Raw genomic sequence first — 27,877 nt, 5'->3', positions numbered from 1 at the left:
ACTTAAACATATCGCAACCTTCCTAGAATCAGTTTGATTTTCAATCACAAAGGCCGCACATAGATATATCTATAAATACCTAATATATAATAGAAATAGAACGACGCGGAGAATTTTTTGATAATATATCGGAAAGTAATGGACCGAGAGAAGAATGCAATACGCGAGTTTGTATTTCAGGCATTTCTAGGGACACTTAATATGGAGATTCTTCGGAGAATAAAAATAGTTAGGCGTCACTAGGCGGATCGTGTATATTTTGTGAATGGCTGTGAAACAAAAATCACTATTCTGTTACCTACAAAAAATAATGTCACATGAATTAGTAATTTATATATATCTAGGTATCAACACGATTGTTCCCATATGAGGTAGCCAGAAGTATTGTCAACTGTTTAAGTCGTGGTCAACGGAACTTTACTACGACAGACAGAGCGACCCTACCGCCGTCTCTCGGATTACCTTTTTTTATGACAACTGATATAAATAATATTTTTTTGTATATACATACAAAAGAAACACCCACATTAATACAAACAAATAATGATCATGAATACAAATGTTTGCAACGTCGAGTTTAATTTGATATCGACGTTTTATAATATTTTTTTAGGTTTTATAATCCATGTATGAATAATAGTATGTATGTATGTAAATATTTAAACATGTTATTTTTGTGTCTAAGTCGAAGCTGTAAACCACTAGGGTATAACCCTTTACATATATTCAGTAGACATAATCAATAAAAATACAAACAAAATAGGTATAGAATACGATAAAAAATAAAAAACGCACCCTCTTCCTTTACGAAGTCTCTTGATTATATGCGTATGAATAAGAAATCATATCAACTAGTATTTCCCACGCAATAATGTAAAGTAACATTGTAAATTGCATTCAATTTGCAGCAACTAACGTTTATCTCGTACGAACTCTGGCAGACGAGCGTGGACATGAGATCAAAGTAGCCATTACCCACTCTTTGCATCAAACGACTGTTCACAAACAAGTTGACAGTTCAAATTGTGATCTAGTGTACTCATATACTTAAAGTTCAATTTTACTTAATTACGAAATCAAATCTTGGTAATTTAAGAATAATTTAAGGGAATATGATTCAGATTTTCTAGTCGACTGTACTTACGAAAATTAGTTGACAGCGCAAGTTAACGATATATTGTATAGATACAAGCTGTTATTTCTTTATTATAGAATAGCTACACGCCCCGTCTTCGTACAGGTGTACATGTATTATACATATAAACCTTCCTCTTGATACATTCTATCCATTGCTAAAAACTGCATTAAAATCCATTATGTAAAGACTATTCTTGAAATTTCTGAATAGTTTTTTATATCTGAAGCTCTATGTAGGTCGCAGGGCTACAGATGTTAGAAACACCTGACAATAGCCCAAACAATGTATCTGAAGTCATTGAAGTCTATTATTTCATTTCTTCTAAAGCACGAAACGGATTTTGATGTGTTAAGATATTTTTATTTATATATATATATATATATAAATATATATATATATATATATATATATATATATATATATATATATATATATATTTAGGCAAATAGTAGTTCTTTATTTATTTAGAGATATACAAAACATTTAAACGTTTAATAAATAGATTTTAAAAAGTATCTTATTAATATACAAATATCACAGTGATTTTTGAGATCAAACTCGCTACCACCGGAAGCTGAAGCAATGGCTAATTCCGCTACACCATCAATGTTGACCATATGGGTGAATGTTTCATGTTATAAAATCAAAGCCTAGCACCTACGACTACTTTCATTGAAGTGAATTTTTTTCCAGCAGGTTCTATTAAGGTTGTATAACGACCATTAAAACTCCAATAATTGCTACCTGGAATAGAGAGACGAGTGCGGCAAACCGCCTTATGTGAGACAACCACTGGCATTAGGGTTGCCACAAAAAGAAATATATACATGTTATTTATAAATTTATGTCTAAAACATGTAATTAATATATATTCAAATATGACTTTTTTAATGCATTCATCAATATTAAATATGACAAATAAAATAATAATCATTATCATTAAAAGTAATGTATATATTAGGTCTGGCTTGAAATGTTTGACATATAAAAGTTAGTTCAATTTTTTCAACTTTTTAGTTAATTGCACTCAGTGATTTTACTTTTTCTCTGTTACGTTAATTAATACTAGCTGGTACCAGCGACTTTATCTGCATATTTTGAAAAAAACTTATCTTCATTTTCGTTATAAATTCTTTCTCACTTCTAATTTCATTAAGCTTTCGTTCAACCATTTAGTCATGATAAGTTAACAAACGATCGATACATTTTTGCATCTATATAAATATTAGCATAGAATAAGTACAAATACAGCTGTGTAGTTGGGCTACAGATAATTTCATTTAAGTACTTATTTATTTAACTACTTTATTGCACGAACATTTAAGGGACATAAACAAAATTACAAAGTAAGCTGCCAACCCTAGTTGGATACTGCAACCAGTTTACACGGAAGGACGTTTTAGGCAACGCACGGCGGTCTCAAGGAAAATCAATGTGACAGGAGCTTTGCATGCACACCGCCTCGGTGCCACTCAATTGGGCCACCTATCGATTGAAAAATATAGATAAAATGCACATTGAAATAGATGAAACGAAACAGCACATAAATATAGTCTACAGTTTACTACAGCATGTACGTTTGCTTTAACGGAGATGGATTTTGTACAAAGTATGATATAGGGATTTCAGCACCAAGCAGTTTGCTTTATAATCTCAGTTTGGGTTTGAGGGTGAGATATAGCTATGAAATTATTAGTTACTTGTGAAATTACAACGGTGAAATATGTATACATATATATTAGGTGTGGAGACATAACAACGGGTATAACATAACGTATTTTCCGTGGCGTTACTCCTACTGGATGTGAAGTAATATATAAGAATTAGAAAATTTAATTTATATAAACGTTTCATGAAAATAATTACATATGTAGTAAGTAAGAAGGACGTAATTATCGATTAAAATATCGATAAAATCAAAGAAAGCAGCAAAAAACAAGTGAAGTGGGTCACTGATTCACCTAAGTAACGAGTCACGATTTTGTGTTGAATGGCCAAATAACACGAGAATAAAAATGATTTAACCTCTATTCACGAATTGAACACATAACGTTATCGATCAAGAAACAATTTTATTTGACAGTCCCTATGACGAATCCAGGCATTTTAAGACAACTCATTCTGATCACAAAATTATAGTGTAATCATAGTTCCAAAAATTATTTCAATTATTCAATAAGTAATTCAAATTTTACCTCGTGTCATTGACAAGAACTGGTATAAAATTAAATCCCATGTTTGAGTACATACTAAACATGTAAAATAAACAGTATATCTTTTTACATGTTTAGTACATAGTACATGTATTATTTTATTTAAACCATTCGAATAACATATTTAAATATATCGCTATCTCTTAAAAAGTACAGAGATACAGAGAAATATTTTAGAAAAAGATTTAACAAATTCTATTTTCAATTCCTTGTATTTACGCTGTTTTTGAATAAAATTAATTCATTTTATTATAAATAATGACGAAAATAAGCTATCGTTTATGTAAAACCAATCATATCCGGATAAAAGCTAGCTGAAGCTGATTTATAAATGCAAAAACTCTATCCGTACTTATATTAAGTAGTAGAATTAGTGTACCATTATGTTATCTGTGGTAGCAGTAAGAACAAGTCTTGTTAAAGTACGAATAATTACTTCATACATCAGACACAGCTAAACGATAGAGTAATTTTGTAAATAAAACATAGGGCAGAGTAGTTGATAATATACAATGAAAACAAAAATAAATCTATGATAACGCGGAAAACCTCATTCACTTAATCTTTAACCCGAAAAGCTAAACTCATAAGTATTCAGGGCCGTACCGTGACCGATTTAACCTCAGATTATTATACGCCGCAACCTACTCGTTAACATTTCTCTTGATCTGGAAATCCCATACACTACCATAAAGCACAATGAAGTGTTTAGATGACCCAAATCGCCTCTTAGTCTATGACAGTACGACTACCGAACTAAACCAGATGTATACATAGACTATAACTGACAACTACACAGTTAATACTAAAAATAATTTCGTATTATATTTACAGGTACTGTAACTTACACCATAACCATCCTAATATAATAAGTACAAAATAATATCTCTCTGTCTATTATATTATATTTCACGATTTAACGGATGAAATATAGTAATAAAATATCACGAGAATGGATATATAAATCTATTATCTAAAAAAAGCAACTTTGTCTAAAGGATTTTCACGGCTATTTTAAACAAAAGATCATCTACCAAAAAGATCACCGACTACAATGTGTGCGAATACAATTAAATTTATTCTAAAAATAACTTGCGTAAGAATGGAGATATAAAAATTCCTTCGAACGATCTCAAAGGGCCCGGGAAGGATGTTGCAGATTATCGAGAGTCATTACCAACTGGCGTGTCTCCTAGGACCTCGGCCTAGAGCAGGGATGCCAACTATACGATGACTCTCGTACAAAAACTATTTTATTATATTATTAGACTTTTGGCCTTTGGTACGAGAATATTTTGTTTCTCGTACAAATTTCAATGAGATTATGACCTACAAAGATCATAGACATTATATAAACAAGATATTTATCATAATATTTTGACGTCCTAGTCACAAGCTCTCAAATACTATTACCATACTCGACAGCTCTAAAATAATATTACCATAGTACCTAAATATCTAGCTTATATAATAGTAAATAAAATTTAAAATGGCAAAATTCGAAATTACAATGATATAAGAGATTACATAGCGTATATTGAAGATAATATTCGAGATTATATCAGATATTTTATTTCTTCGTAAGAGGCTAAATGTTTAAGGTTGGCAACCCTGCTCGAGAATCACACACTCTGGGATTTATTGGTTAATCTGGAACGCCTTTAATTGCTCGCCCGTCGGGGTATGTCAGTTTTGTTTCTATTTTCGCAAAATACCACGACCATATCGGAATTTCGAAATGTCGATTTATTATGGCGTGCCTTGTTATTATCTTGCACGTTTCTTTTGATTTTCAATGGCATTATAATTGTTTAATTGGTATTAAATGAGGTGGTATGAATCCGTGTTATTATTAGATAATAATATATTATTATAGTTATTTGAAGCTAATTTATGTAAGCATTTGTATGTTAAACCTATATTTAATAGGCTGTAAAAAGGTTAAGATGCCGTTTTATAAATTTAGTCCATATCTACCTCTACATATCCTTAAACATAAACACACCAAATAAAGATAAAAAATGTGTTTTTATCTTATTTAACTATAGAAATGACACTATGAAACTTATTAATATACATACGTCCCTACTGTAGGACAGTAATTCGTACATATTTATTATACATTATTACTCTTTTAAAAAACTACTTAATGTATTTTGATGAAGTTTTATAGTAATATTCCATATAATTCAAAAAGATATTATGTAAATTGGTCAAGTAAGTGTCATGAAGACAAAGCAGCGTGGGTACGCTAGTTGTATAATATAATTAATACAATTTTTAAATATGTCCACTATAAAAAAAATATCTGCTCTCTATATAATACTAGGTACATTATAAACTAATATCAGTATATCAAAGTACTCCCAAGAGCATCAACCTCCTTTTCATTCCTTCACCCCTATTTGGGTATCTTTATTTAAATGTATTCCGACTTACGTTAGTCTTGTCGTATCGTCTCGTATACTTTATAGACCCTAGTCTATAGAGACCTACGAGTATCTTTACGGTACTACCGAGCGTACTAATTCATATAGTTTTTGCTTGTTACAGTCTGGTTAATGTTCATTTTTATTTTCGCTGCTTTACTCTTATCCCTTCATATTTCCATCCTTGAATTTTTCAGTTTATCTTTAGAATTATCATGTTGTTTTTGTTCTTTTTCTTCTAGTCTTTTTAATATTGTTCTAAAAACTTGTGTCCATTATGCTTTATTTTAATGACTATCATTATTATGCTGTACATTTGTTTATATTAAGGCACAAACAGTTTTTCCTATATCACTAAAACAAATATTTGTGAGCCACGAGAATCCAGCGACACCCTGATTTTTTATATTGCGTTGAAACGTCACATCGAAGTGGATCTATATTGATATAGAAATGTTGTGAAAAGTATCTCGTATCATATCGTATCGTTCAAAAAGCATAAGTTTTAATAATGAAACTGATAGCTTAAGAAACCGATCAACAGTCGGCAAGAAAATATTTTAAGATAAATCGTCAATTTATAATTTTATAAGTCTATTCTGCTATATAGATTTAAGCACTTAACATTATAAGTACTTACATATAATGTTAAGTACTTAAATCTGCATCTAGATTAAAAATATCCGTTACAATCTTATCATATTGCTTTTGAGAATCTTAAGAGGATCTGAACCTTTCGCCGTATGTAATTTATAATAATTAAAATGTCAAATCTCTATATGTCATCATTGGAGAGACTGTCAAATAAAATATGACTAATGTGTAAGTAGATTACCATCAGAAACAGTCGTCGTAATTTGTTATTCATTCGCCTTAGCAAATAGATTGAATGACGAAACACAAATGTCATCTATTTCTATTTGGGATATGCACTCTTCGGTAGTAATACTGCAGGTAGTATTTCTAAATATGTATTACATATTTAAAAGTATTAAGCGCGAGAACTATTTTAAGGAAAAAATTGAGCAACAATTATCAGTGTAATAATAGTTCCCAATGATAATTGATTAGTTGTGTAATATAATTAAGTATCGATATAGTTCTTAGTACGAATACATTTTCTTGATCTTACAATTATTTACTTTACTCTCATGACGTCATATTAGATATATGTAGTACAACTAGCTGTATTCGTGGTTTCATCCGCATGAAATTATATCTATATACCTATGTGTTATCCTGATGTATAAGCTGTGTTACTTTAAAGATTCATCAAAATTCGTTCAGTACTTTCTGCGTGAATGAGTAACAAACATCCATCCATCCATCTGTCCATACTCACAAACTTTCAAGTAGTATTAGTAAGATTCTGAGCATTTAAATTAACATATGCTTCAACTTTAGTGGATTAAATTCCCTTGTTTCTAGATTAAATGTGCCTAAAACACGGAAGTGCATACTTTAGTTTAAAGACATCATGAAAATATATATATTACATAGTTTATTGATGGGTAGCATAGTATACAATCACAATCAAGAGCACACATATACAATAATAGTCCTTGTCATACTAACAATTATGTACAAATATTAAACGGCGTATGCGCCAGACAAGGCACATTTGTAATATGAAATAGGAAAAGATTTCCTAATGAATTAAATTTGTTACTGCTCCAAGGCGGCAAAGATCAAAGGATATATAATTACAAGGGACGTTGAGCGCTAGAGCGTACTTTACAAATGTAACTTGTAAAAGAACGATTATTTTTTTAGGAAAAATATAATAATTTGTTCTGATTTAATTATTTATAAACTTGATAAAATACGAGTATCATAGAATAAAATGATCGAATATGAATTAATGATTGTTGTGAAAATAAAAGAACAAATTTCGTAATGGCGAAATTTTATAGGTTGATTTTTCTAAACGATACTTTATTAAATTGTATTGTAATTCAAATCCATATTAATAATAATTAAAATACCACATGTTTCAAAAGTTAAAAAATACTGTAAAATGATAACGTCAAGTCATGTCATCTATTCATAGAATAATTCTGATTTAATACTTACTTAATCCCGTCGAACCTTACCCTATTAAAATGATAAATAAAATCAGTGCCGTTATTGTACCTACACAGAATTTTGAAAATATTAATTAGCACATAGTATGAATTAATTTTATACTAATACAATGTAAAATATAAAATATAATGTACTAAGAAGAATAATCTCTGTAACTATAGCGTAATATTTAATTTTGTTTGCATCTATAATTGAATTACAATATCTTAAACAAAACAATCTATTCAATCCAAATACCACAAGAAGGATAGATATAATAACAGGACTAAGTACTAACAATAATTTCACTTAAATTGCATGTTAACGAGCCAACAAGTTATTCAAGTTAATTAAAGCCACCTATAAAGTATCGATAGTTATTGAAAGTGACAACGTCCATGTCGATAAAGGCAGACAGCAGAAATTAAGCTACAATGTAGGCTAGCTTGAAATTCGTTACGAGGATACGGCTCACATTTCATTCAATTTGCTAAACGAGTGTTTATTAAGGCTCGTTCACGTGAGGATAAGTGATTGTTGGGGAGAGCCGGCATTATCGAATGAGCCAAATAAGTATGTATATGTATATGATGATAAAATTTAGAGCCAAAATAATCAAATTTAGACAAAACAATCGGTCATTTTAAATGAGAGTAAAATTTTATTTAATGATTTTTAAGTGTTTAGATGGACCTGCATATGCTTTGACAAGTAGGTACAGTAGAAGAGACGTGACGAGATGATTAACGTAATTTATGCTATGAAGTGTAATAAATTAAATCCTAGTTTTAAAGAGCAAACATTGTCATAGATCTCTATGCTACAACAAAATGCAATTACTTTAAAAAATTTACAATTACAATTAGTAGAATTAGTTCAGTTTGAATATTATACAATTTAACATAATATTTATAATTATACACAGCATCAACTTGCTAAAAATGAAATGGCATAGTATTATTTGATATAACACAATTATTTATTAAAACTAGGTGTATAAGAAATAATTCACTAACCATAAACTATAGTGCAGCCATTTACATCACTGTCAATTAAAGCCCTGGGTTAAGACATAACGTCGTTATAAATAAATATAGCGAAGTTGTTATAAAATTTAATATTAAATGAATGTAACATTTCCATTAGGTACCTGTGTTTGCGGCGGCGCAGCTCGTAAACAATTAGTTTTACGGCCGGTTATTAACTATTTTAATTTAGCACCTGGTCGACCAAACCTAGGTTACGTTTTATTCTTTAAATATATAATAATTCAGAATGAAAAGGAAGTAAATTAAAATTAAGTATACGCTTGTAGTGGAGATCTGTCAATTTATATCCTGAAAATCTGTTGAGTCAATCAATCCAAACGGGGATCAAAATTACGACGGCCTGAGCCGAGGTTCGAACTCCTAGCGGTGCCCTCAGACTGAAGTCGTATCCTTCAGGCGGGAGTTGGCCTTCAGCCGCTCCATAAGTCCTTCCGCGTGTTTGGAATGCCATCTGCACTCGCCCGGTGAAGTATCTAACTATCGTCCGGTGAAGCTGTAAAGACCATCTGCAGCTAACAGCATCAGAGTAGTCCAAAATAAAATAAAGTGGCAAACAAGTAATATTTTTTAATTTTTTTTAGTAAACAAAATAAATATGAACGCCTATTGATATAAGGTGAAGTTTATAAATGTAATAATTCCATTGAGTGTCAAAACACATTTTTGTCAATGTGAATGTTCCTTAACTCGTATAATTAAATCGCACAAAGTTACAACACAAATTTCTGTAGGTGCTGACTCACCTCAAGTATGTATATTTGATTAGAAAATGTCATAATTTTTGATTTATGTACAATGTAATGTTTGTGTCTATTTATTTCATTAATATTTAACATTGCGTCAGGTATGACTGATATTAAATGAAATGGGATTTATTTAATTATGAAAGCGAATAATTGTTATGGCAATTGAGAATGTAGACAATTATGTGGCAAATAAAATGGCTTCATAAATAATTACAATAACCTGTGATGAAGAGAAGGATAAGAATGAAGAAAATGTTACAAAAATGTACATATTTGTAAATATTAACTATCAATATCACGTATATTTCTTTATGTAAGTACAACCTTATAAAATGTCATAAACGTTACTAAGAAAAAGAAATGACAGACTTATTTATGACAATCGTATATAATCGTAATATGCATACATTAGTACTTAAATGATATACTTTACTATATGTTTCACATGGTTTTGCCCACGTTAACACTCTTTTTCACGTATTTAATTTCGGGACGGGAAATTGTGTCGTAACTACCTTAGTATAAATTTTATTGCTATCACACAATATACTTACTTAATCTACCTCTAAAGGGAATCTATATTTCAAATTTAAATCAATTACTGAAAACTATGATGATTTTTTATTTGACTCATACAAACAAAATAGTTTAAGATACATACAAGTGTACACAGAATTGTACTAGAATGGTGTGAGAACATAATTCATCATAACCATTTCACTAAATACCTCGACATCACAAACAATGCCCTATAAATATGTCCACGGCATGCAAATGTCATCGCGTATGTTACGTATAGTGCGGACTAAGTAATCTGTCCATTATTTATCACCATACCCGACTAGGTTTCGCAAGGGACATTTAAATCTAGAAATTATACACGGTGGTACGTGGGTGCACTGTGTGCAATGCATTGTACGAATAAACATTTGTGTTCCGAATTTCAGGTGTGAATATGAGAAAATATCGTTTACGTGAAATCCATAAATTTTGTCGTAATGATTTTTTGTCCCCTCCACTGTCCTTGTGGCAGCTGGTCACATTTATAACGCTCACCCTCCCTTCGTATATTTTGCAATTTTACACCGATATTTATTATGAAACGAGTGTATACTCGCCAATAAACCAATTTAAAACTTATGTTATTAATATTTTAAGATTTATATTAAATGTTAATATTCTTAATTTCTTAAAAATATATAATACCTACTATTTTAAACTTTGAAATGTCACAAATTTAGCCTTAATTGAACCTCTTCCATCCCCTCCATCCCATCTACACCCGGAATTGGAGATCAAAACGAAAAATAACAAAATATCGTAGTATAAGTGTCATGTGTAGGCCTTATATTTATTATTTTCATTAAATGAAATATATTTAATGACTCACCTGTTGATTTTAATATCGGACCGATACATCGTGCCCAACGATGCTTACACCTCATCCTTTGAGAAGCGCTGACTTTGTTTTAATGATAAGTACCTGAAAAAAAAAATACTGTGAGTATACATAGATTCTATAAAAGTTACAAGGAAAATGGTTAGTTACTTTGTCCGGGCATTTCCGCCCTTAACGTCGTGATTCGGCCATTGTGAATGATCGGAAAGGAAATAATCCGAAAACCAAAATACTATTGGTGAAATTGAAGAATTTTGTGACCTGTGTAATAATATGAAATATAAAAATAATTCTTGAATCAAGTTATTATACGTTTATCTAATACATTTATTTTTGAAAAGTTAATTTACAATTAACTTTTCGTAGAATTTTTTTTCTACAGGAAATTAACATGTCAATTATACAAGACTAATTTACAAAGAGAATAATCGCATTCCTTTGATTGTACCGCGAATGCTGTACAAAGTCGTCTGCATGCCTTAGTCTCACTTAAATACCAGAGTCTGTTATAAATCTACCAGTTTTTTTAAATGTCACTACTCACTTGCTTTGCAAAAAAGTTGGCCTTTATAGCTTCACCGAACAATGTTTTTGTGCAAATGGCAATACATAGCACTGACAATATTATGAAGATAATGAGGCTGAAGGCGAACTCGCGTTGATGGATACGACTTTAGTTCACTGGTACTGCTTATATAAAAAAACCTTTACAAAGAGCCACACAAGCAATTTCGATCCCTGTTTGAATTGGATGGGGGATCATATGGAGGGTAGTTATCACCAAACAGCTTGCATTGTAATATGTATGTAATATGTATGAATATTAATACTTCGGAAGGGCAACACATGGATTGTATCACAGACATCACATGATGACGTAATATTAATGGTGTTGTTCATGATGATCATAGGTGACAGTTACTCCTCACTATTGGGATTACCGCCCGGTCGTTTGTCATTTCAATTACATAAAAACATTTATAACGTTGATCAAGACAATTCAAATATATTAATTGGTCACAAATTTAGCCTTAAAACTAGAAAAACGAAAAATACCAACTAGGGTTCATGATTTCTCGAGCTTATTTAATTTCTTGGAAATATATTTAATGACTCACCTGTTGATTTTAATTTCTCGGATCTTCTCGTGTTGTCGAGAAATTTACATTTACGTACGTTTGGTTTATTTTTTGTTCCAATAATGTCAAAAAACTCAGCGGTTTCATTTGAGACGAAAACCACTGCATTTTTTGTTAAATATTAAATATAAAATTTAACTATAAAATTAATTATAAAACTTTTATTGAATAGGTATATTTAAAAACATTATACATATTATGAAGAAGAATTTTTTTTAAATACTGAAATATATTAGGTTCTTAAATATGAAATTAGCGTTTTGTCAAATACATTTATTTTGATCTTAAAATTATATCCTCTTTTTTAGAAATTTCACATTTCAATTATACAAGACTATTCACTCATGCATTTGTTTTGAAAACCGTAATACATGTCTACATACCTTTTTTCTTTGGGTCACTCAGCTTACAAAATGGAAAACTTAAAATATCGCGTCAATATACATGAAAGAAAACCTTAATATCTTGTATTATTGTACCGCTACGCATACAACAAACGTCAATTTAATTTCTATATAGGTACAGTTGATTTCTCGAGTTCTCGACTTTTCTCGAGCTTGATTTCAAACAGAAAAAGTTGGTTAAGACAATTCAAAATTCCCGGGAATGAACCCTAGATACCAACATACTCTACTCGTAGGTACCTTCATAATTTGATGATCTGATGTACGGTTAAAGTTTATCGTTACAAAAATTCAATTAGCTACAATTAGTGAATACGAAATTTCACAGCATCCCGATTTGTGTACAGTTTCAATTAGCACATAGCTCTGGAAATGGAACAACGTTTCTCATTAGGAGAGCAGTGAGGCAAGAGGTACCTAGATGTGAGATAACGCATTACGCATGCGCGCGCCATTGTCTTCGCGCCAGATGCCTAGATAATGGAGCGAAAGCCCGAACAATATGCAAAGCTTTCAGATGTTACGACGCCTTATGAGTCATTTGTACATTATTGTACTACAGGTTTGCTAAAGTCAAGAATGAAATCTGTAATTACCGCGGTGTTTATTAGTTTACGAAATGAAGTGTTTGAAATGTTTAATATGAATACTTTGATACTGACTGAAGTACCAGCTAAACTGCATACTTGGACGAATATTTAACATAATAATAATAAGTTATTACAAGTAATATGTAATACAACAATATTTTTCTAAAAAATGTGTTCGATATGTTATAATTTTGAATATGAATAATTGTTCAAAATTCGATTGTTATCAATAGTCCCAATGGGACTGTTGATAACAATTTGAAAATGAAAGAAATTTTCTGCAAAAAAATCTATTTTTCCGGATTTTCAGTAGTAATCTAATTTAGATGTGAATGAACTCATTTAATAATAAAATCGATATTAGACATAAATCATTTACTTAGTAGAGCGAATGAGTTTATGGAAATTACTCAGTCCTTAGTCCTCCCTAATTGAGTATAATAATAGACAAGTTCAATAAAAATATATCATTATCCTAATCCTTTCTATTAATATTACAATAAACTGTGTAATCATTTATTTTATAAATGAAGTAACGTTATAAGAATAACAAATAAATTTCTTCATCTGGCTGATTATTATATTGTGGTACTTTATTTGACGTTTAAGAAAGAAGGAGATAAATTTATTTATATTTTAATAAATATAAATTAATAACACATAGGTACACGTCATGTTATAGATGTAACGAAAAGGTATATATTTAAAAATAAACTTGTATTTTATTATAAGAAAAATCAAATATATGCAATAACAATTCCTTTGTATACACATAATATCTATAATCTAACCCCAATACATACAATTTAACAGTATTATAGTATATCAAAATAAACTACATTAATAAAACATAAGTCAGCGATGTGTGCACCAGATATACTAATTTACATACTTCTTATCACTTGTCCTTTATTTATTATAATACTAGTAGCTGTAACTTACTTATTTTTGAAGCTATATAAAGATATCAAGATTATATTTTATGGGAATAGACTTAAGCCCATCTCTGTAAGTTGTTTTGACGTCATGTAGTTGACGAATGTGTGTAAATTGTATTTTATGGCATTTGTGGCATTATTTTTACCTACCATTTGTTATAGATATATTGTGTTTTTTATTAATTTTAAGATATATAAATGCACGTTTAAAATAATATTAGTCCACATTAGAATCTTATTAAAATTACTCACACAAATATTTTATTTCTTAAATATGGAGAGTAAACCGTACCGTTTACAAAAATAATATTTGAAGTACATTCACTTTTAACAAAGACAATATTACCTTCTAATTTACGCAGAAAACTCTTTTGGTAGTAGGTTGATACAGAGCAAATACTGACCAGTTGTTAAATAGACTGTAGACTGGGTTTAGCATTGAATAGGAACTCAAACGCGGTGTTATAATTATAGTAATTATTATGCTTTGTAAGCTTTCTACCCGCAGTCCAATGGAGCAACAATAGAACCTTTATTGTTCGGTTGCGTAAGAGAATGTCTAGATTTTGCTTATTCTATACAATAGTGTTAATCTGAAATAAGCGAGCACGTGCCTAGTAGGTGTGTTGGTACTTTTATTTTATCGCTATATAAAGAGACTGGTTAAACGGGTTTCATACCGCAAGTTAAATGTAAACAGCGTAAAACCTCAGTGGTTTGAGGTATTTAACTTGCTATTCAGGAGTTAAAGGGATTAATTTCGATTTTTGTATGTATTGAAAAATTTTATAATATCATTTAGTTTTGAAACTCAACCTATTTATTAAATCTTGTTGGATTGTATATATCTAAAAAATCATAGGCTATTCATCGTTATATAGTAATTAGAATTGTGTATTTTAAAGCGACAGAGTCCACAATTTTATATTTTGAAGACTCTGTCATCTTATAAAGCAAGAAGAAAATGTATCATACGTGATTTTTATTACCATATTAAAACTAAAATTGATAAATAATTGTACATGTGATATAGAACAGAACAAGCCGAAAAATTCAAAGATTTAGTCACCCGTGCGAAGCCGGGACGGGTCGCTAGTATAAAGGTATAATAAGTACACAACTACGAGTAAATGCCTTTTCTAAAAGAAAAGAATACAGTTAATATTTTCGCAGTCCTGCCGTAATTGGAAAAGTTTTTACCCATAACTGGGTTTCTATTAGCGTTAATTACACACACATAACTGAATAGACGTAATAACCATTATGAATTAGATAAGTTGAGCAAATTCACATAAAATCATGATATATTAATTATTTTATATATTCATCAACTTTAATTTCAACACCGATAAGATGATCTCATTAATATTAGAAACGCGAAAGTTTGTGAGTTTGGATGGATGTTTGTCATTCTTTCACGCAAAAACTACTGAACGGATTTTGATGAAATTTTACAGTAATATAGTTTATAGGCAGAATAACATATAGGCTATAAATTTCATGCAGGTGAAACCGCGGGCACATCTAGTATTACATAATTTAACTAAGTCTCACCAAGTAATATTGTTAGTCAACCTTTTTTTATGGAAAAATACAATTAAAAATTCGTATGTGTGGGAACTCAGTCTAACCTATTTCAACCACCAAACAGCGTGCTGTGTTTCGGTTGTAGGGTGCAGATTAGCCAGTGAAACTACAAAATAAGAGATATGAAATCTTAGGCCTTTGGAATGGCAACTTTGAGTGGTCTCCCGGGTGTCAAAAGATACCTGTAGTGTATATAGCAGACGCTTGACGCTTACCATATGGGCCAGCAGATTATTTGCTGGGGATAATTTGTGGAAGATGATAGAATGAGAATGAAGTCAGGTAGGCGAATTCAACAGGAAGTGAGGACAATGGTTTCTAGAAGAATCTAATATAGTACATTTCTAGCAATGTCATCACTTGTCTATATTACTAATAATCCTCAATGTTTGTTTGTCAACGTTATCTTTGTGAAATTTAACTTCGGCTCTTGTGAACACTTAATAAAAAGACCCTTAGATGCGTAGCCACTAATAGTACTGAGGATAAATTGAAGATTTCACCTAATGCAGCTTACTAAGAATAAGCTATATAACTTTTAATAGCCTCTATTTAGTAAAGTATAGTATATATAATAGTGAGAGTGAATTGCATGTGCTAGTTTTAGAATAAGTTTACTATTTGCTTGTTAACAGTCGACTGTTGAAATCTAGTTAATATATTAAGTGTTGATACCAAATTATGTATTTATTTTATAGCCGTATAAATTAACTTGAGTTACGAAGAAGAAATTATAACAATTTGTAATTAATTGCCGGTAGGTATTTGAAAAAATATAAACACAGGTAGGTAATTACTACTATTTATATGCTGACGACCGACTGCCGTTAAATAATTTTATATGATTTTTATTTTAAATTTTACATCCTTAGAATGGCTTCTTATGATCATTGGCTTGCCTTTATACCATTATTTTGGCTCAGTAAGTCTTCATATCAGCCGTCATATCTGAGCTTACTCTCCTTTTATACATGTTATCTTTCACACAATCCATCCATCTTTTTTTGTAGTCCTCTCCGTTTCCGTCCATCCACGTCTATGTTAATCACTTACTTTAAAACATGAACACGCTCCTCTGTATAATATCTGTTATCTTGTAACTTGTCGCCCTTCTTATACAGCTTTTTGATATAACTCATTTTCTTTCGTCGGTTTGTATTACCAAATTAATAAAAATACATAAATCTACGAGAATTTATCAGTTTGATACATATACTGTTCATAGATTTGTTACAACTTATCTATTACCTACTTTATATGGATTTATGATAATAAGAAACATAGTTTATTATTTTAATAATTAATCAGTTCATTATGCTCTCCAGGATATTGCAAAAACTTTTATAAGACAAAATTAAAACATTTTACTAGTAGTTCTACAAGCGAAATTATACAACAACTTTTCCATATTAATAATGCACAGATTATAAACTGCTCACTATAGGAGACTCGATGGACACTTTATCGAACTAATAGCGTAGTCTGAACTATATTTTAAGTCAAGTTACTGTAACTTCCTCATTGCTTTATTAAGTATCTTCTCCGCCCTATAACAGAGAGATAGTGTAAAATGTATCCATACTATATACATGTGTACTAAGGGTTCTTATAATAGTATAGGGTTTTTGGTTTTATTCGTGAATTGTATCAGTAAAGAATTAAAAGTAAAATTTGGATTATAATAACGTATATAAGTATATTTTTTATATGTAAATGCACGCAAATTATTTTTTATATAACAAGATTCGATAATGTACAAATATAGTTGCTATGGTCTGAGGACTTGGGATGTATGCTTGTTTACCTACGTAGTATAAAAAAATGAATTATAATAACTTGTATAATTATTTACAGTGAAGTGATCACACAGGATACTAATTCACTTATGTTTGCTATTTTTTAGCTCTATCACATGATATTAATATGTATTGTATTTATTTGGTACTACCCTTAGTTGTGTTAATTTTCTTTACTAATTTTAATATAATGTTTTATAATAATACTTATATTAGACTTAGAGTTCAAATTACTGTACGGGATGAGTTTATAATGGAGTTATCAACGTGTAAATTAACTAAATACATTTCTCGCATCTAAGTAAAATTTTACGTAACTCTCTTCATATCCTTACAAAGTATAGTCACGTTAAGAGCAATGCTAACATCGAGAGTTTTGATGATATGGGAATTTAAATCTAATGATGATTCGAAAATATGGTACAATTCTATATGATTAATGTTCTACATTAATGAGTAGGTAGACAAAACACGTGTTGTGTCATGACCAGGCTTCTATTATAGACTATTGTCTAAGATGCGCAACAACTATCAGGTGATTGACATCTTGTGGATATGTGGGTAGTTCTCAACCGTTCTCGCCTTGTTTAGAGAAGTTATGTGAAAGTTATAATCTATACTAATGTTATATAGGTAAATAGTTTGTTTAGTTCAACGCGTTTATATTTGGAATGACAGGTCCTAATTCAAAAGTTCCTTTTTTTTTTTTTTTTTGAAAACCCATTTATTGAGAAAGACTATAGACTATATAACACCACGATACTAATAACAAAAGCAAAGCATCAATAAAAATATTGTAAAGTCTGGATAATCTGTCGCAGGCAAATTTGCGTGGTCAGATAGTGAAATAAGAACGCACACTTCGTTTCTTAAATTTCTTCTTTAATTTTAATAGAATATACGAATCTTGAGAAAGATTTGAGAAATTTAATTGTATTTTATACGCGTATCATCATGATTAGATTTCAATATACCTGCAATGATAGTGTGCGCTGATGGGACGCCTGGAAATGTGGAAAGATATAAATAGGACTCATTATGGTGAATTCACCAATTATATTTTCCCCAAGAGCCGCGAGAAAGGTACATTTGATTGTTTGATTGATTACTAACAATGGAATTATTAGTCTTCATAACTAATAACTTCCTTCTCCCTAAAATTCTATTACGTATAAGATTATCATTGTATAGCTAATTGGACATACATTTTTGCTATAACTTTAAATGTCTAATTTGTGTTTTAGAAACTCCGTCTTTATTATATACGCTATAGAATCAAAGTTTATACTTTGATCCTATTCTGTTACCTAATCCGATACTCGAGTAGACAATAGCCCTCACTATGTTTCAAATAACACGGATGTTGTATTTACTCGAAGCTGTCCAAACGAAGTCAAATATAACGGAGCAAGAGTTGAACAAAGCGTTCTTATCTTATTGTAACTAAATAGTTACTTAACGAAATAAACGTGACCAAGATTATGCATTTCTTAGTACATTAATGTAGATTAAAAACGGGTGTGTCAAAGTCTACACGTGCTGCTTGCTTTGCTGAATATTTTTGACGTGGGTCGCATTTGCAAACAATTTAAAGTGTCGGGTCGGTATCTGATGAAACTTGGACACTTTATTTAGGGTAGGAAAGATTACACTTTCCTTATATTATATAAATATGATGTAATAAATCTATTGTGAATAGTTTATGTGTATACAAATATAAACTGGCAAAAAATATAAAAATATGTACTGTGTACTCTTACTGATGTATACATCTATATTAATATTATATATGCATACAGTATATACCATACGGATATAACTCCAATGCGGTACCGGTTAAGATGTGGATATTGTGAGAGAATTACACCAGGTTGTCATGATCAGATTAAAGGTCAAGTTCGATATAGGAATGGTCAAGTAGACACTACGAAGTTAGTAGTAGTAGACCCTAGTAAAGTTATTTATTTATTTACTTATTAGAACTTGTATCTTAGGTAAAGCAGGAGTTGGCTTTCAGCCACTCTTTAAATCATTTCGTTAGAAGTGCCGTATTTACATACGTCCTAATTTTTTCATTCCATAAATTTGTAAATTATAGCTAAGGACAACAGTATTGGACAAGTTTAAAAATCGGAAATTAATCAAATAAAACTCTATGCAAATAATTTACTACTTAAGCTGTAAAAACATAAAATACAGATTACAATTAATAACTCAGTACGATTAAAATTAATTATGCGGACTACATGTTGAGTGTAACTGGAATAGATGCTTGAGATTATTTATAAACAGCGATAACAAGATTTAGCAAGTTGACGTAATAAAAATGTAAATAAAAAGATTTGTGAATGAACAAGGAAAAATATTTGCATAAACAGGCGTGTGTTGTTATTCAGATTGGCATTCCTCGTAGTTGAAGTTACAAGGGTTCTTTTTAATTTGTCACTTGTCTTTCTAAAAGGCAATAATAGTAAGACGAGTGACGAATAAGTGCGTATTGCACTCTTAATAAACATAACTAAAAAAAAATCATATAGTGCTAAATCGAGTTTATGTTTTTAATTACACAGTAACCTTATTGTTATTTATTTTCACACAAATTTAATACAAAAATAGCAAGGCAGCAAAATGGGTAGTTTGTCGGAAGGAACGACAGTAATGTAAAAAAAGAATCTCGTTAGCGTATGAATAATCAGGATGATCAAATATAAGCGCAAGAAAACATAACTTTTTTAGCATTTTGAAATAAAGGAGTCTAAAAATATCATCCGCATTTGAAAATTAGAACATCAATAAAAGAACAATTTAAATTACACTCATAAAAGGAATCCAATATAGATTTGGTTAAAAATTTTCAATCAAGCCAAGTGTAGTGAGCGCACGGATGTGAAATGATCGGAAATCCGAAACGAGTCTCTTCACGCGTTCTCAAATCTAAATGTAAATTACATTATCCATCGATTTATCACATAATGTGCACACGTCACAATTGTACTTTAGACTGTATTGTGTTGTATTCGTGAAAGCGGATGAAGGAAGTTGAAATATAAAAGTACTTATGGCGCCCTGTGGAATATCGTTTTAACATTCTACTCGTACCTTACCTTCTCATTGTTCCGGATTTGAAATCATACAAATATTTATATTTATGAGTGAGTGTCTATTTTTATATTTTTGGGTATTTGATATCTATTTTATATAAATTGACTAAATACATATCGCATCCGCAAAATCCGCAATGGTCAGAAAATTATAAATAAATTTAAAACTGACGAAAGCTTATTTGTACTTCTTCTTCAAAAAGTTCAACTGAAATTAGGGTAGCACATAATAAAATAAACTAAAATCGCAATTTCTCGAATATATATATATTTTTAGTACGTCTCAGTACATATTTTTATTTTTTCAGTATAATCTCTGGTTTCTTTGGAACGAGTTAATGTTGTGACATGTCTAAGGATATAAGTAATATAAATGTAATTAAAATAAACTATAAAAGTTATATGTGTTGATTTTGTATATGGACTACAGTAATATTACATTCAAACATGTTTTGAAGTTTTAGCGAGATTAAGTAACAACCAATCTTAACATCTTCATAGTTTTTTACATACAAAATATCTATGAAATTTACAATCTATTCGAGATAATAATCAAACGCTTGACTTATTTAATATAGCGTAACTATAGTACGGTGACGGCTAAGCAAATTTACATGCCTTCCGTTTTGCAATCTACCAGTTTTTGTCTCGATGAAGATATGGAAGACTTGTTTTCAAGCTTTTCGCAACCCGGATCGCGTAATTAAACTGCGATCAGATAGGAATGAATATCGTTGCACATCTGACACCTTATATTATGTAGTTGAGTCAATCTCTCGATTAATTACATTGTAGTACCACGAGCCTGTTCCTTCTATGGTAGTCGCGATTTTCATGTCTGATTTGAACGTATATTTTAATTATATTTACATGTTTATAGATATACCTGCTTCCGCAGTATGTTTGAAAATAATCCATACTATACATTTATTATGTGTGTCTGTTTACTATTGGTTACTTGTTTGCGTCTAAAAATTTTACAGGAATTTAGATTCTCTTATATCAAAAATTAATCTGAAAGGCGTTCATTAGTGCGTGAAAGTTGTGCAGACGAAGTTGTGGGTAATAGCTAGTTTTGTATATATCGATAAAAGGAAGAGTCTCCTATATAATGAATTTTGTAATAGCCCTAATAATAACATATAAAAGCTATTGTCATAATTGTAAAGTATTGTTGTCTGCCAGTACAACATGAGTTATGGATTTTGAAGATGGAGTTAGCATATTTATTTCTGCATTCTGAAGAATAAAAAAAAAGTCTGGTCTCTAAAAAGTATAAAGGAATGCGCCTACCACGTATTTCTGTCTGTAAATTTGCCTAAGGCTTTAAAACTACTTAATGGATTTTCTCGGGGAACATGAACTGTAAGAGTAGATATTTAATGAGAGTAGTAAAAATACAGAAATAACAATATATTTTAAGCACTTAAAATATCTTTACAAGTATTTAAACGTGTATATTTAATTTTCCTGTAATTGTTTAATTATTTATGAACATTTTTTTGTCACTTGAATGGAAAACAAGGTAGTTGAAGCTGGCTTCTACTTGATGATATGTGATAACCATCATCTATATATATTAACTGCCCAGCATCGTCTATCATCATGTGACGCCGAAGTTCCTCTCATGTGTTGCTATTCCATAGGACTCCAATATTATAAATTTTACTGCCTTATCTCATCCTGCAATTGAAAAACAACCTACAAAACTAGGTACCGAAATAGGTGAGATATAGATACATGGACGACTTTATACAAAATATATCTCAATAAATATGAATTCTTCATAAATAAAGTGATTCTTTATAAAAAATGCATTAAAATTTTTAGCTGCAGTCATTTCATTCCTGACAACCTAAGAGTGTGTAGGTACCTATACTGCTAGTTACTTGTAAGTAACTTGCTTCAGAAAGCTGCTCGCCTTCAGTGACCGGCCGCGTTCGTAAATACCAATCTTGATCTCGAATATTTTGCTCGCTTTTTGTTGGTCGCCACCCAAGGCCGTTTCATATCCGCGGGTTCAGTGAATCGCGTAGAATCGCGTCACATTTTTAATGTCTCCTCTTTTTTTATGTTTAATCAATGTGCCAAGGCTACACAGGTTGAGCGAAGACCTATATGGAGTGAATTTATGTCCTTTTTATGATAATAATGATATATTGAAACATTCCTGTTACTATAAATATTACAAAAATATTCTTAAAGATTTTCAAATGGATGACTGTTTACAGTACTGTTATGTTTAGAAAAGACAAATTTATCTGCTTCTACCGAAATATAATACTCTCTATGTACAGTCGCCCACAGAGCAGGACGTTTGAGAAAAATTTGCTAACTCTACATTAAATATAGTTCAAAGGAATACTACAACTTAACCTGTACATTTTCACTTCAATATTACGACAGAGTTACGCTTTCATTTACTCCACCTCTTCTATGTAACGATGGTTAGATTTCTGTCGTTTAATGTTGCCATTTAAAGGTTATTCAAACCGGCAATAAGAAATTCAAACAACCAATTTAACTCTGTTTATAGTACCTACGTTATTATATTATTAGTATAAATTCTCTCAGCTCTTAATCAAATGTCAACCCTTCTCATGCTAGAGAAGTCAAATATGAAATTCTAATTTTCACCTATAGCCTGTTATTTAGGAAGTACATAGAAGTGTGTAGGGTTAATAGACCGTCGAGTATTTCGTGTCCTCACTGATGCTCTTTTTTCTTTTCAAGCAGCAGTTCTTGTATCTCGCAGTTATTGGGTCCAAAAACAAATAAAAAGCATAGACATCTGAGTGTACATACATACTTTGAACATATGCTTTTTAATACAGTACGACGAAACAAAAAGGAAGATTATGATTTTGACCTAAATAACGACATAAAAAGTAAAAAATATATAATTACTTTATTGAATACCTGTATAATGCTTCCGTTTTGCATATAAATAAGTACAGTTATTTAATGAGGTACTAAGGTAAACCAAGTTTACTCGGAACAAAGATAAAAAGTTTTCCCCCTTATTAAAGCACATTAATTATTCAATAAGAAAAATGAGTTCTTTGTCTTTAAGAGAAAGGATAGAAAACTGAAATGGTAGAATAATATTTGTGATATAGAATATTTTACATAAAAAACTCAAAGATGACAGCTGTGATAATAAAATTAGACTCATAAGCGATTAGTATTTCTAAATAAATGAATGATTTTAACTTTAACTTCGACTTTGACATATTATCAAACTTCATGATCATGTGATTGATTTAAAAGGTTTAGTAAGTGGCATTCATATTTCATAACAATTCCTATGGAGAAAGTAGTTAAATCCTGTCTCTCTATTTCGGAATACTTTAAATACTTATTGTTCAGCCGTCTTTATTAGAAAACCTTTTAAAGAATTATTACACTAAAAAATTATATATTTTTTTTTTGTATTATTCTTTTATGAGTTTCTTGTCAGTTCTCATCTCGAAATCATTCCGAACTGACGGTTGATTTGACATGTCATAAGAGTCTGTAATAAACCTACACGAATAAAAATTTGAATTAGAATATATTTATTGTCGGTATCTACAGTTTGTGTAAGTACTATAATAATACTTTATATTAACAATTGTTGAGCAATTAACAATTAAACTATTCTAAATTCAATTATATCCCATTTATATCGCCTCTCCCTGGTACAAAACTAAGTATTAATTACGTTATTATGACATTTATTGAAGCAATAAGCTACTAGTAAATGAGTTATTTGATTAATCTAGAGTGGTAGGTACACAGAATCGTAATTAAGGAGTAGACTTGATAATAAATTACAAAGGAAATTATAAAGTTTAGAGTAACTGTTTTACACCGGTTTGTATAGAAAATGAAAGCAGCCCAGTAATAAGGAAGGCGTATTAAACGGTAGCAATGGATAATGCTTGAGGAAGGGCTGTAAATTTGAAACAATGTAATGCTACGGCCTAGATTCATATGAAATAGTATATATATTGTTTTTAATCCTACTAATATTATAAATGTAAGTTTTTGAAATGATGGTAGTTTGTAATGAATATAATTGTTACTGGCAGCTGTCTACCATTCTTTTTATAAACTTAATATTTTTATATCTATTTTTTTATGTCACTTTTCACTAATATTGTTTTGTTACTTTTCTTCGCTACGAGCCCTTTTGGGAAAAATACTCATTTTTACTAATATTTGATTTTTATTAAAATAAGTAGTTGTGTTCCCGCTCGCAGTAACAATAATTGTTTAAAAATAAATTCATTAACTAAGTCAACATTGTTATAAAAAATCAATTTATACTAATATTATAACTTTGAAACGTCTACAGACGGCTGTCTGACTATTTGCTACCTTTCTATGACGGCTAAACGGAACTTAATACATTTTTGCAGAAAGATATATTTTATCACGAGGAAGAACATGCTATTTATCGCAATAAAAGGACTACGAAGACCCTGGTAACAGTACTATTATATGTAACCTAGGGAAAATAGTTCTGTTTTAAGCATACTTTTACTGATTGGCATACTCGTAATATTCAACTCTATATATGCAGATTTTAAAATAACAAGGAATTTTATGGTATTGTATAAAGAGTATGCTTTCCCTTCCTTATTCGTATGGATCCATTAGTTTATTTCTGTACGCGAATTCCTTGCGTCAGTCTTGAAATGACACGAACTTATATTGCATACAATATGAGCCTGTCTCGTGCCCGGCCCACATTAAATTTATGTAATATCTCAATTATGGATATACGCCTGTAAAGGTAAGCGGATATTGTTAATCGCGAATCATCTTTCATACGCTTTAAAAACGTGTTGGTGTTAACGTATTGTTAAACAGTTGTTGTTGTATTTCATAATATTAAACATTTATTTATGTATTAGTGTTATAATATGATGTCCAAAAAATAAGGTGACATAGCATATTATATTAATATTTGACGACCTTATAGGACAGCGGATTCAATGCTCACACATTACAAATATTTTTATACCTATGACAATTTATATTTAAGTAATATATTTGTAAAAATATTCCTGTTAACATCTAATAATTTATGAATTTCATAATGTTATTAGAATTGTTATGGCGTTAAATAAAGTACTCTAAATAAAGATTGATACTCAAGAAATAAATATTTTTTAGAATCTGTTGTAATAATACCCCTATTAATATAATGCACTTAAACAGTGCAGTATATGCTGGTACACCTGACGATTACCACTGTACACAAAATGGGTCAGATCATCAGATCATTTACTAAGCAATAACGCAGCACAATAAAAAATGAACCTTTTTCAACAAAGTATTGTATAACATATAATTTTAAAACATCAGTAGTGAACAATGAGACATAACCTTTTTTTGTGGAGGTGCACGAGTGGAAAGTTTACATAAAATACATAAACGACAATGCACAATGTAACAAAAATGAAACATCTTCCCTTTACGGGATCGGACGCATTGCCGGCTGTAGTCTGTGAACAGCCTTTTAAAGTCTCTAAGCAGCTTATGAAACATATATCAAATAGACAATTGTACACAGTAAAGTTTGAGATATATTTTTATACATTGGGTTACGAGATCAACAATAATACAAAAATAAATGATACAGATTTGCTACTTCAATTGTCACATTACAAAATCAAATTAATATTTTCTAACTATTAATAATCGTACACAATAAAAAATATCTTTTTTTATAACTGATAATGGTTGACAATCGCCATTTGCTAGGTATCCAATTAGGATGATTGCAATAATATATAATTATTCTGATATTACCTACGCATATGTAACGCATTCTTATTATTACATATACGTATATGCAAGTTATAATTAGAAACCTGAACGTTATTCTTCTTCTGTCGTGTTAATGGTAACTCACATTTGTTAAATCTACGTAACCTCTACCTAACATCTTCTCAAATGAACTTTTCTTACACGTCACAAAATTGCAATGTGACGTTCCCACAGTGTCTACAAATGTACTTTTTTTCATGCTATATGTTCCGCGTATGAATTTTCATAGATATCTCAAGTAACCAGTTTTTGTTTCCGTTACCGCTTAGAATGTTTCATATGATCAATTGAAGAGTGTTTAGATGATCTTAATCATATTTCACACGCTAATTCAATGAACGAATGAAAAAAGTATTTTTTAATTTTATATAGTGTTAGATATGATAAAAATAACGTTGTTTTTTATTGGAAACTATATACTAAATATATTTTTTAAATACGATGTATAGGTAACACTTTCAAATATAACAAGATAATAAATTTTTACACCATCTGTTGTAGCCTAGTACAATTTAATGATTTACGTAAAGGCCTGCATGTAATACTGTACCTACAATTACGTGTATCTTGCATAACGTTACTTCCCAATTAGTAAGAGTAATTAGCTGTCTTTATTCACAAGCTAACTAAAATGTCTGTCTATTGATCGGTCGACCTTATTGCAAATACTTTAAGATAGAAATTAGTTTTTCTACTTACGGGCATTTTGTTCACATAGTGCTCCAAATTGTAACATAGAAAGCGGTCTGCAGGCGGCAGAGCCTAACCTTTCCCTGTGACCTTAAGGAGTATCAAAACGACCCCGGTAGTGATACTCGAAATCAGCTACCATTTGTACGATATCATTTCCATAGTGGTACATTTCACCGCAGGGTATATTTTGCGAGTGGGCGTGAGCATCGGTCACGTATTGGCCTGAGTTATAACCCGGGAAAGAAATAAATCTGGCTTAGCATTACATTGCTCCCCGATGTTGAGTACATAGGTCGCCCACACCATGTATTTACATACTTAATACGCGTTGTATTCGTTCGTTTTCATTAATCAAACAAGTTCGTTTCACAAGTTTTGTAATCGACTTCAAAAAGAAAGAATACGACTGTTTTTTGTTTGTGTAACAAAATCTCGATCTATTTATTGTAGGTTGAATGCCATATTTTTTTTATGACGCCACTGGATAGTAAGCTTTTATATTTTATTACATTAATATTTAGAACCATAGGTACTTTTATTGAAAATTACGATACAGTAAATCGTTTACATAATTGTAACAGGAACGAGATTCTGAAAAACTAAAAAATCCAGTGTTTCTATTTTATACCCTCTGATTATATTCTGTGTAGGTCAAAATTAAATTCACGACCTTTCGCTTCTTAATTTTCTTGGCTTCAGTTTTATGTTCCTGTAATGGGCGTTTAGGACACATCTGGATGATTGATATAAAAATCCTACTGATTCAAATAC

At 30.4% G+C, this 27,877-nt stretch overlaps 1 protein-coding gene across 1 annotated transcript in view; it reads right to left on the bottom strand.

The window, feature by feature from the left end:
• Positions 1 to 27,877, bottom strand: part of LOC131849421 (cadherin-86C) — a 121,352-nt gene that overhangs the window by 61,179 nt on the left and 32,296 nt on the right. Inside the window, exon 2 of the mRNA XM_059199498.1 lies at positions 11,030 to 11,122. Coding sequence (XP_059055481.1) covers positions 11,030 to 11,058 — 29 coding nt within the window. The 5' untranslated portion in view covers positions 11,059 to 11,122. The remainder of the gene's footprint in view (positions 1 to 11,029; positions 11,123 to 27,877) is intronic.

The sequence above is a fragment of the Achroia grisella genome, unplaced genomic scaffold (assembly GCF_030625045.1).
Source record: "Achroia grisella isolate CSIRO2021 unplaced genomic scaffold, CSIRO_AGI_Agris_v1 utg642, whole genome shotgun sequence".
Lineage (NCBI taxonomy): Eukaryota > Metazoa > Arthropoda > Insecta > Lepidoptera > Pyralidae > Achroia > Achroia grisella.
Note: the sequence above shows the minus strand (reverse complement) of the source record. Positions and strands in the feature narration are given on the sequence as shown.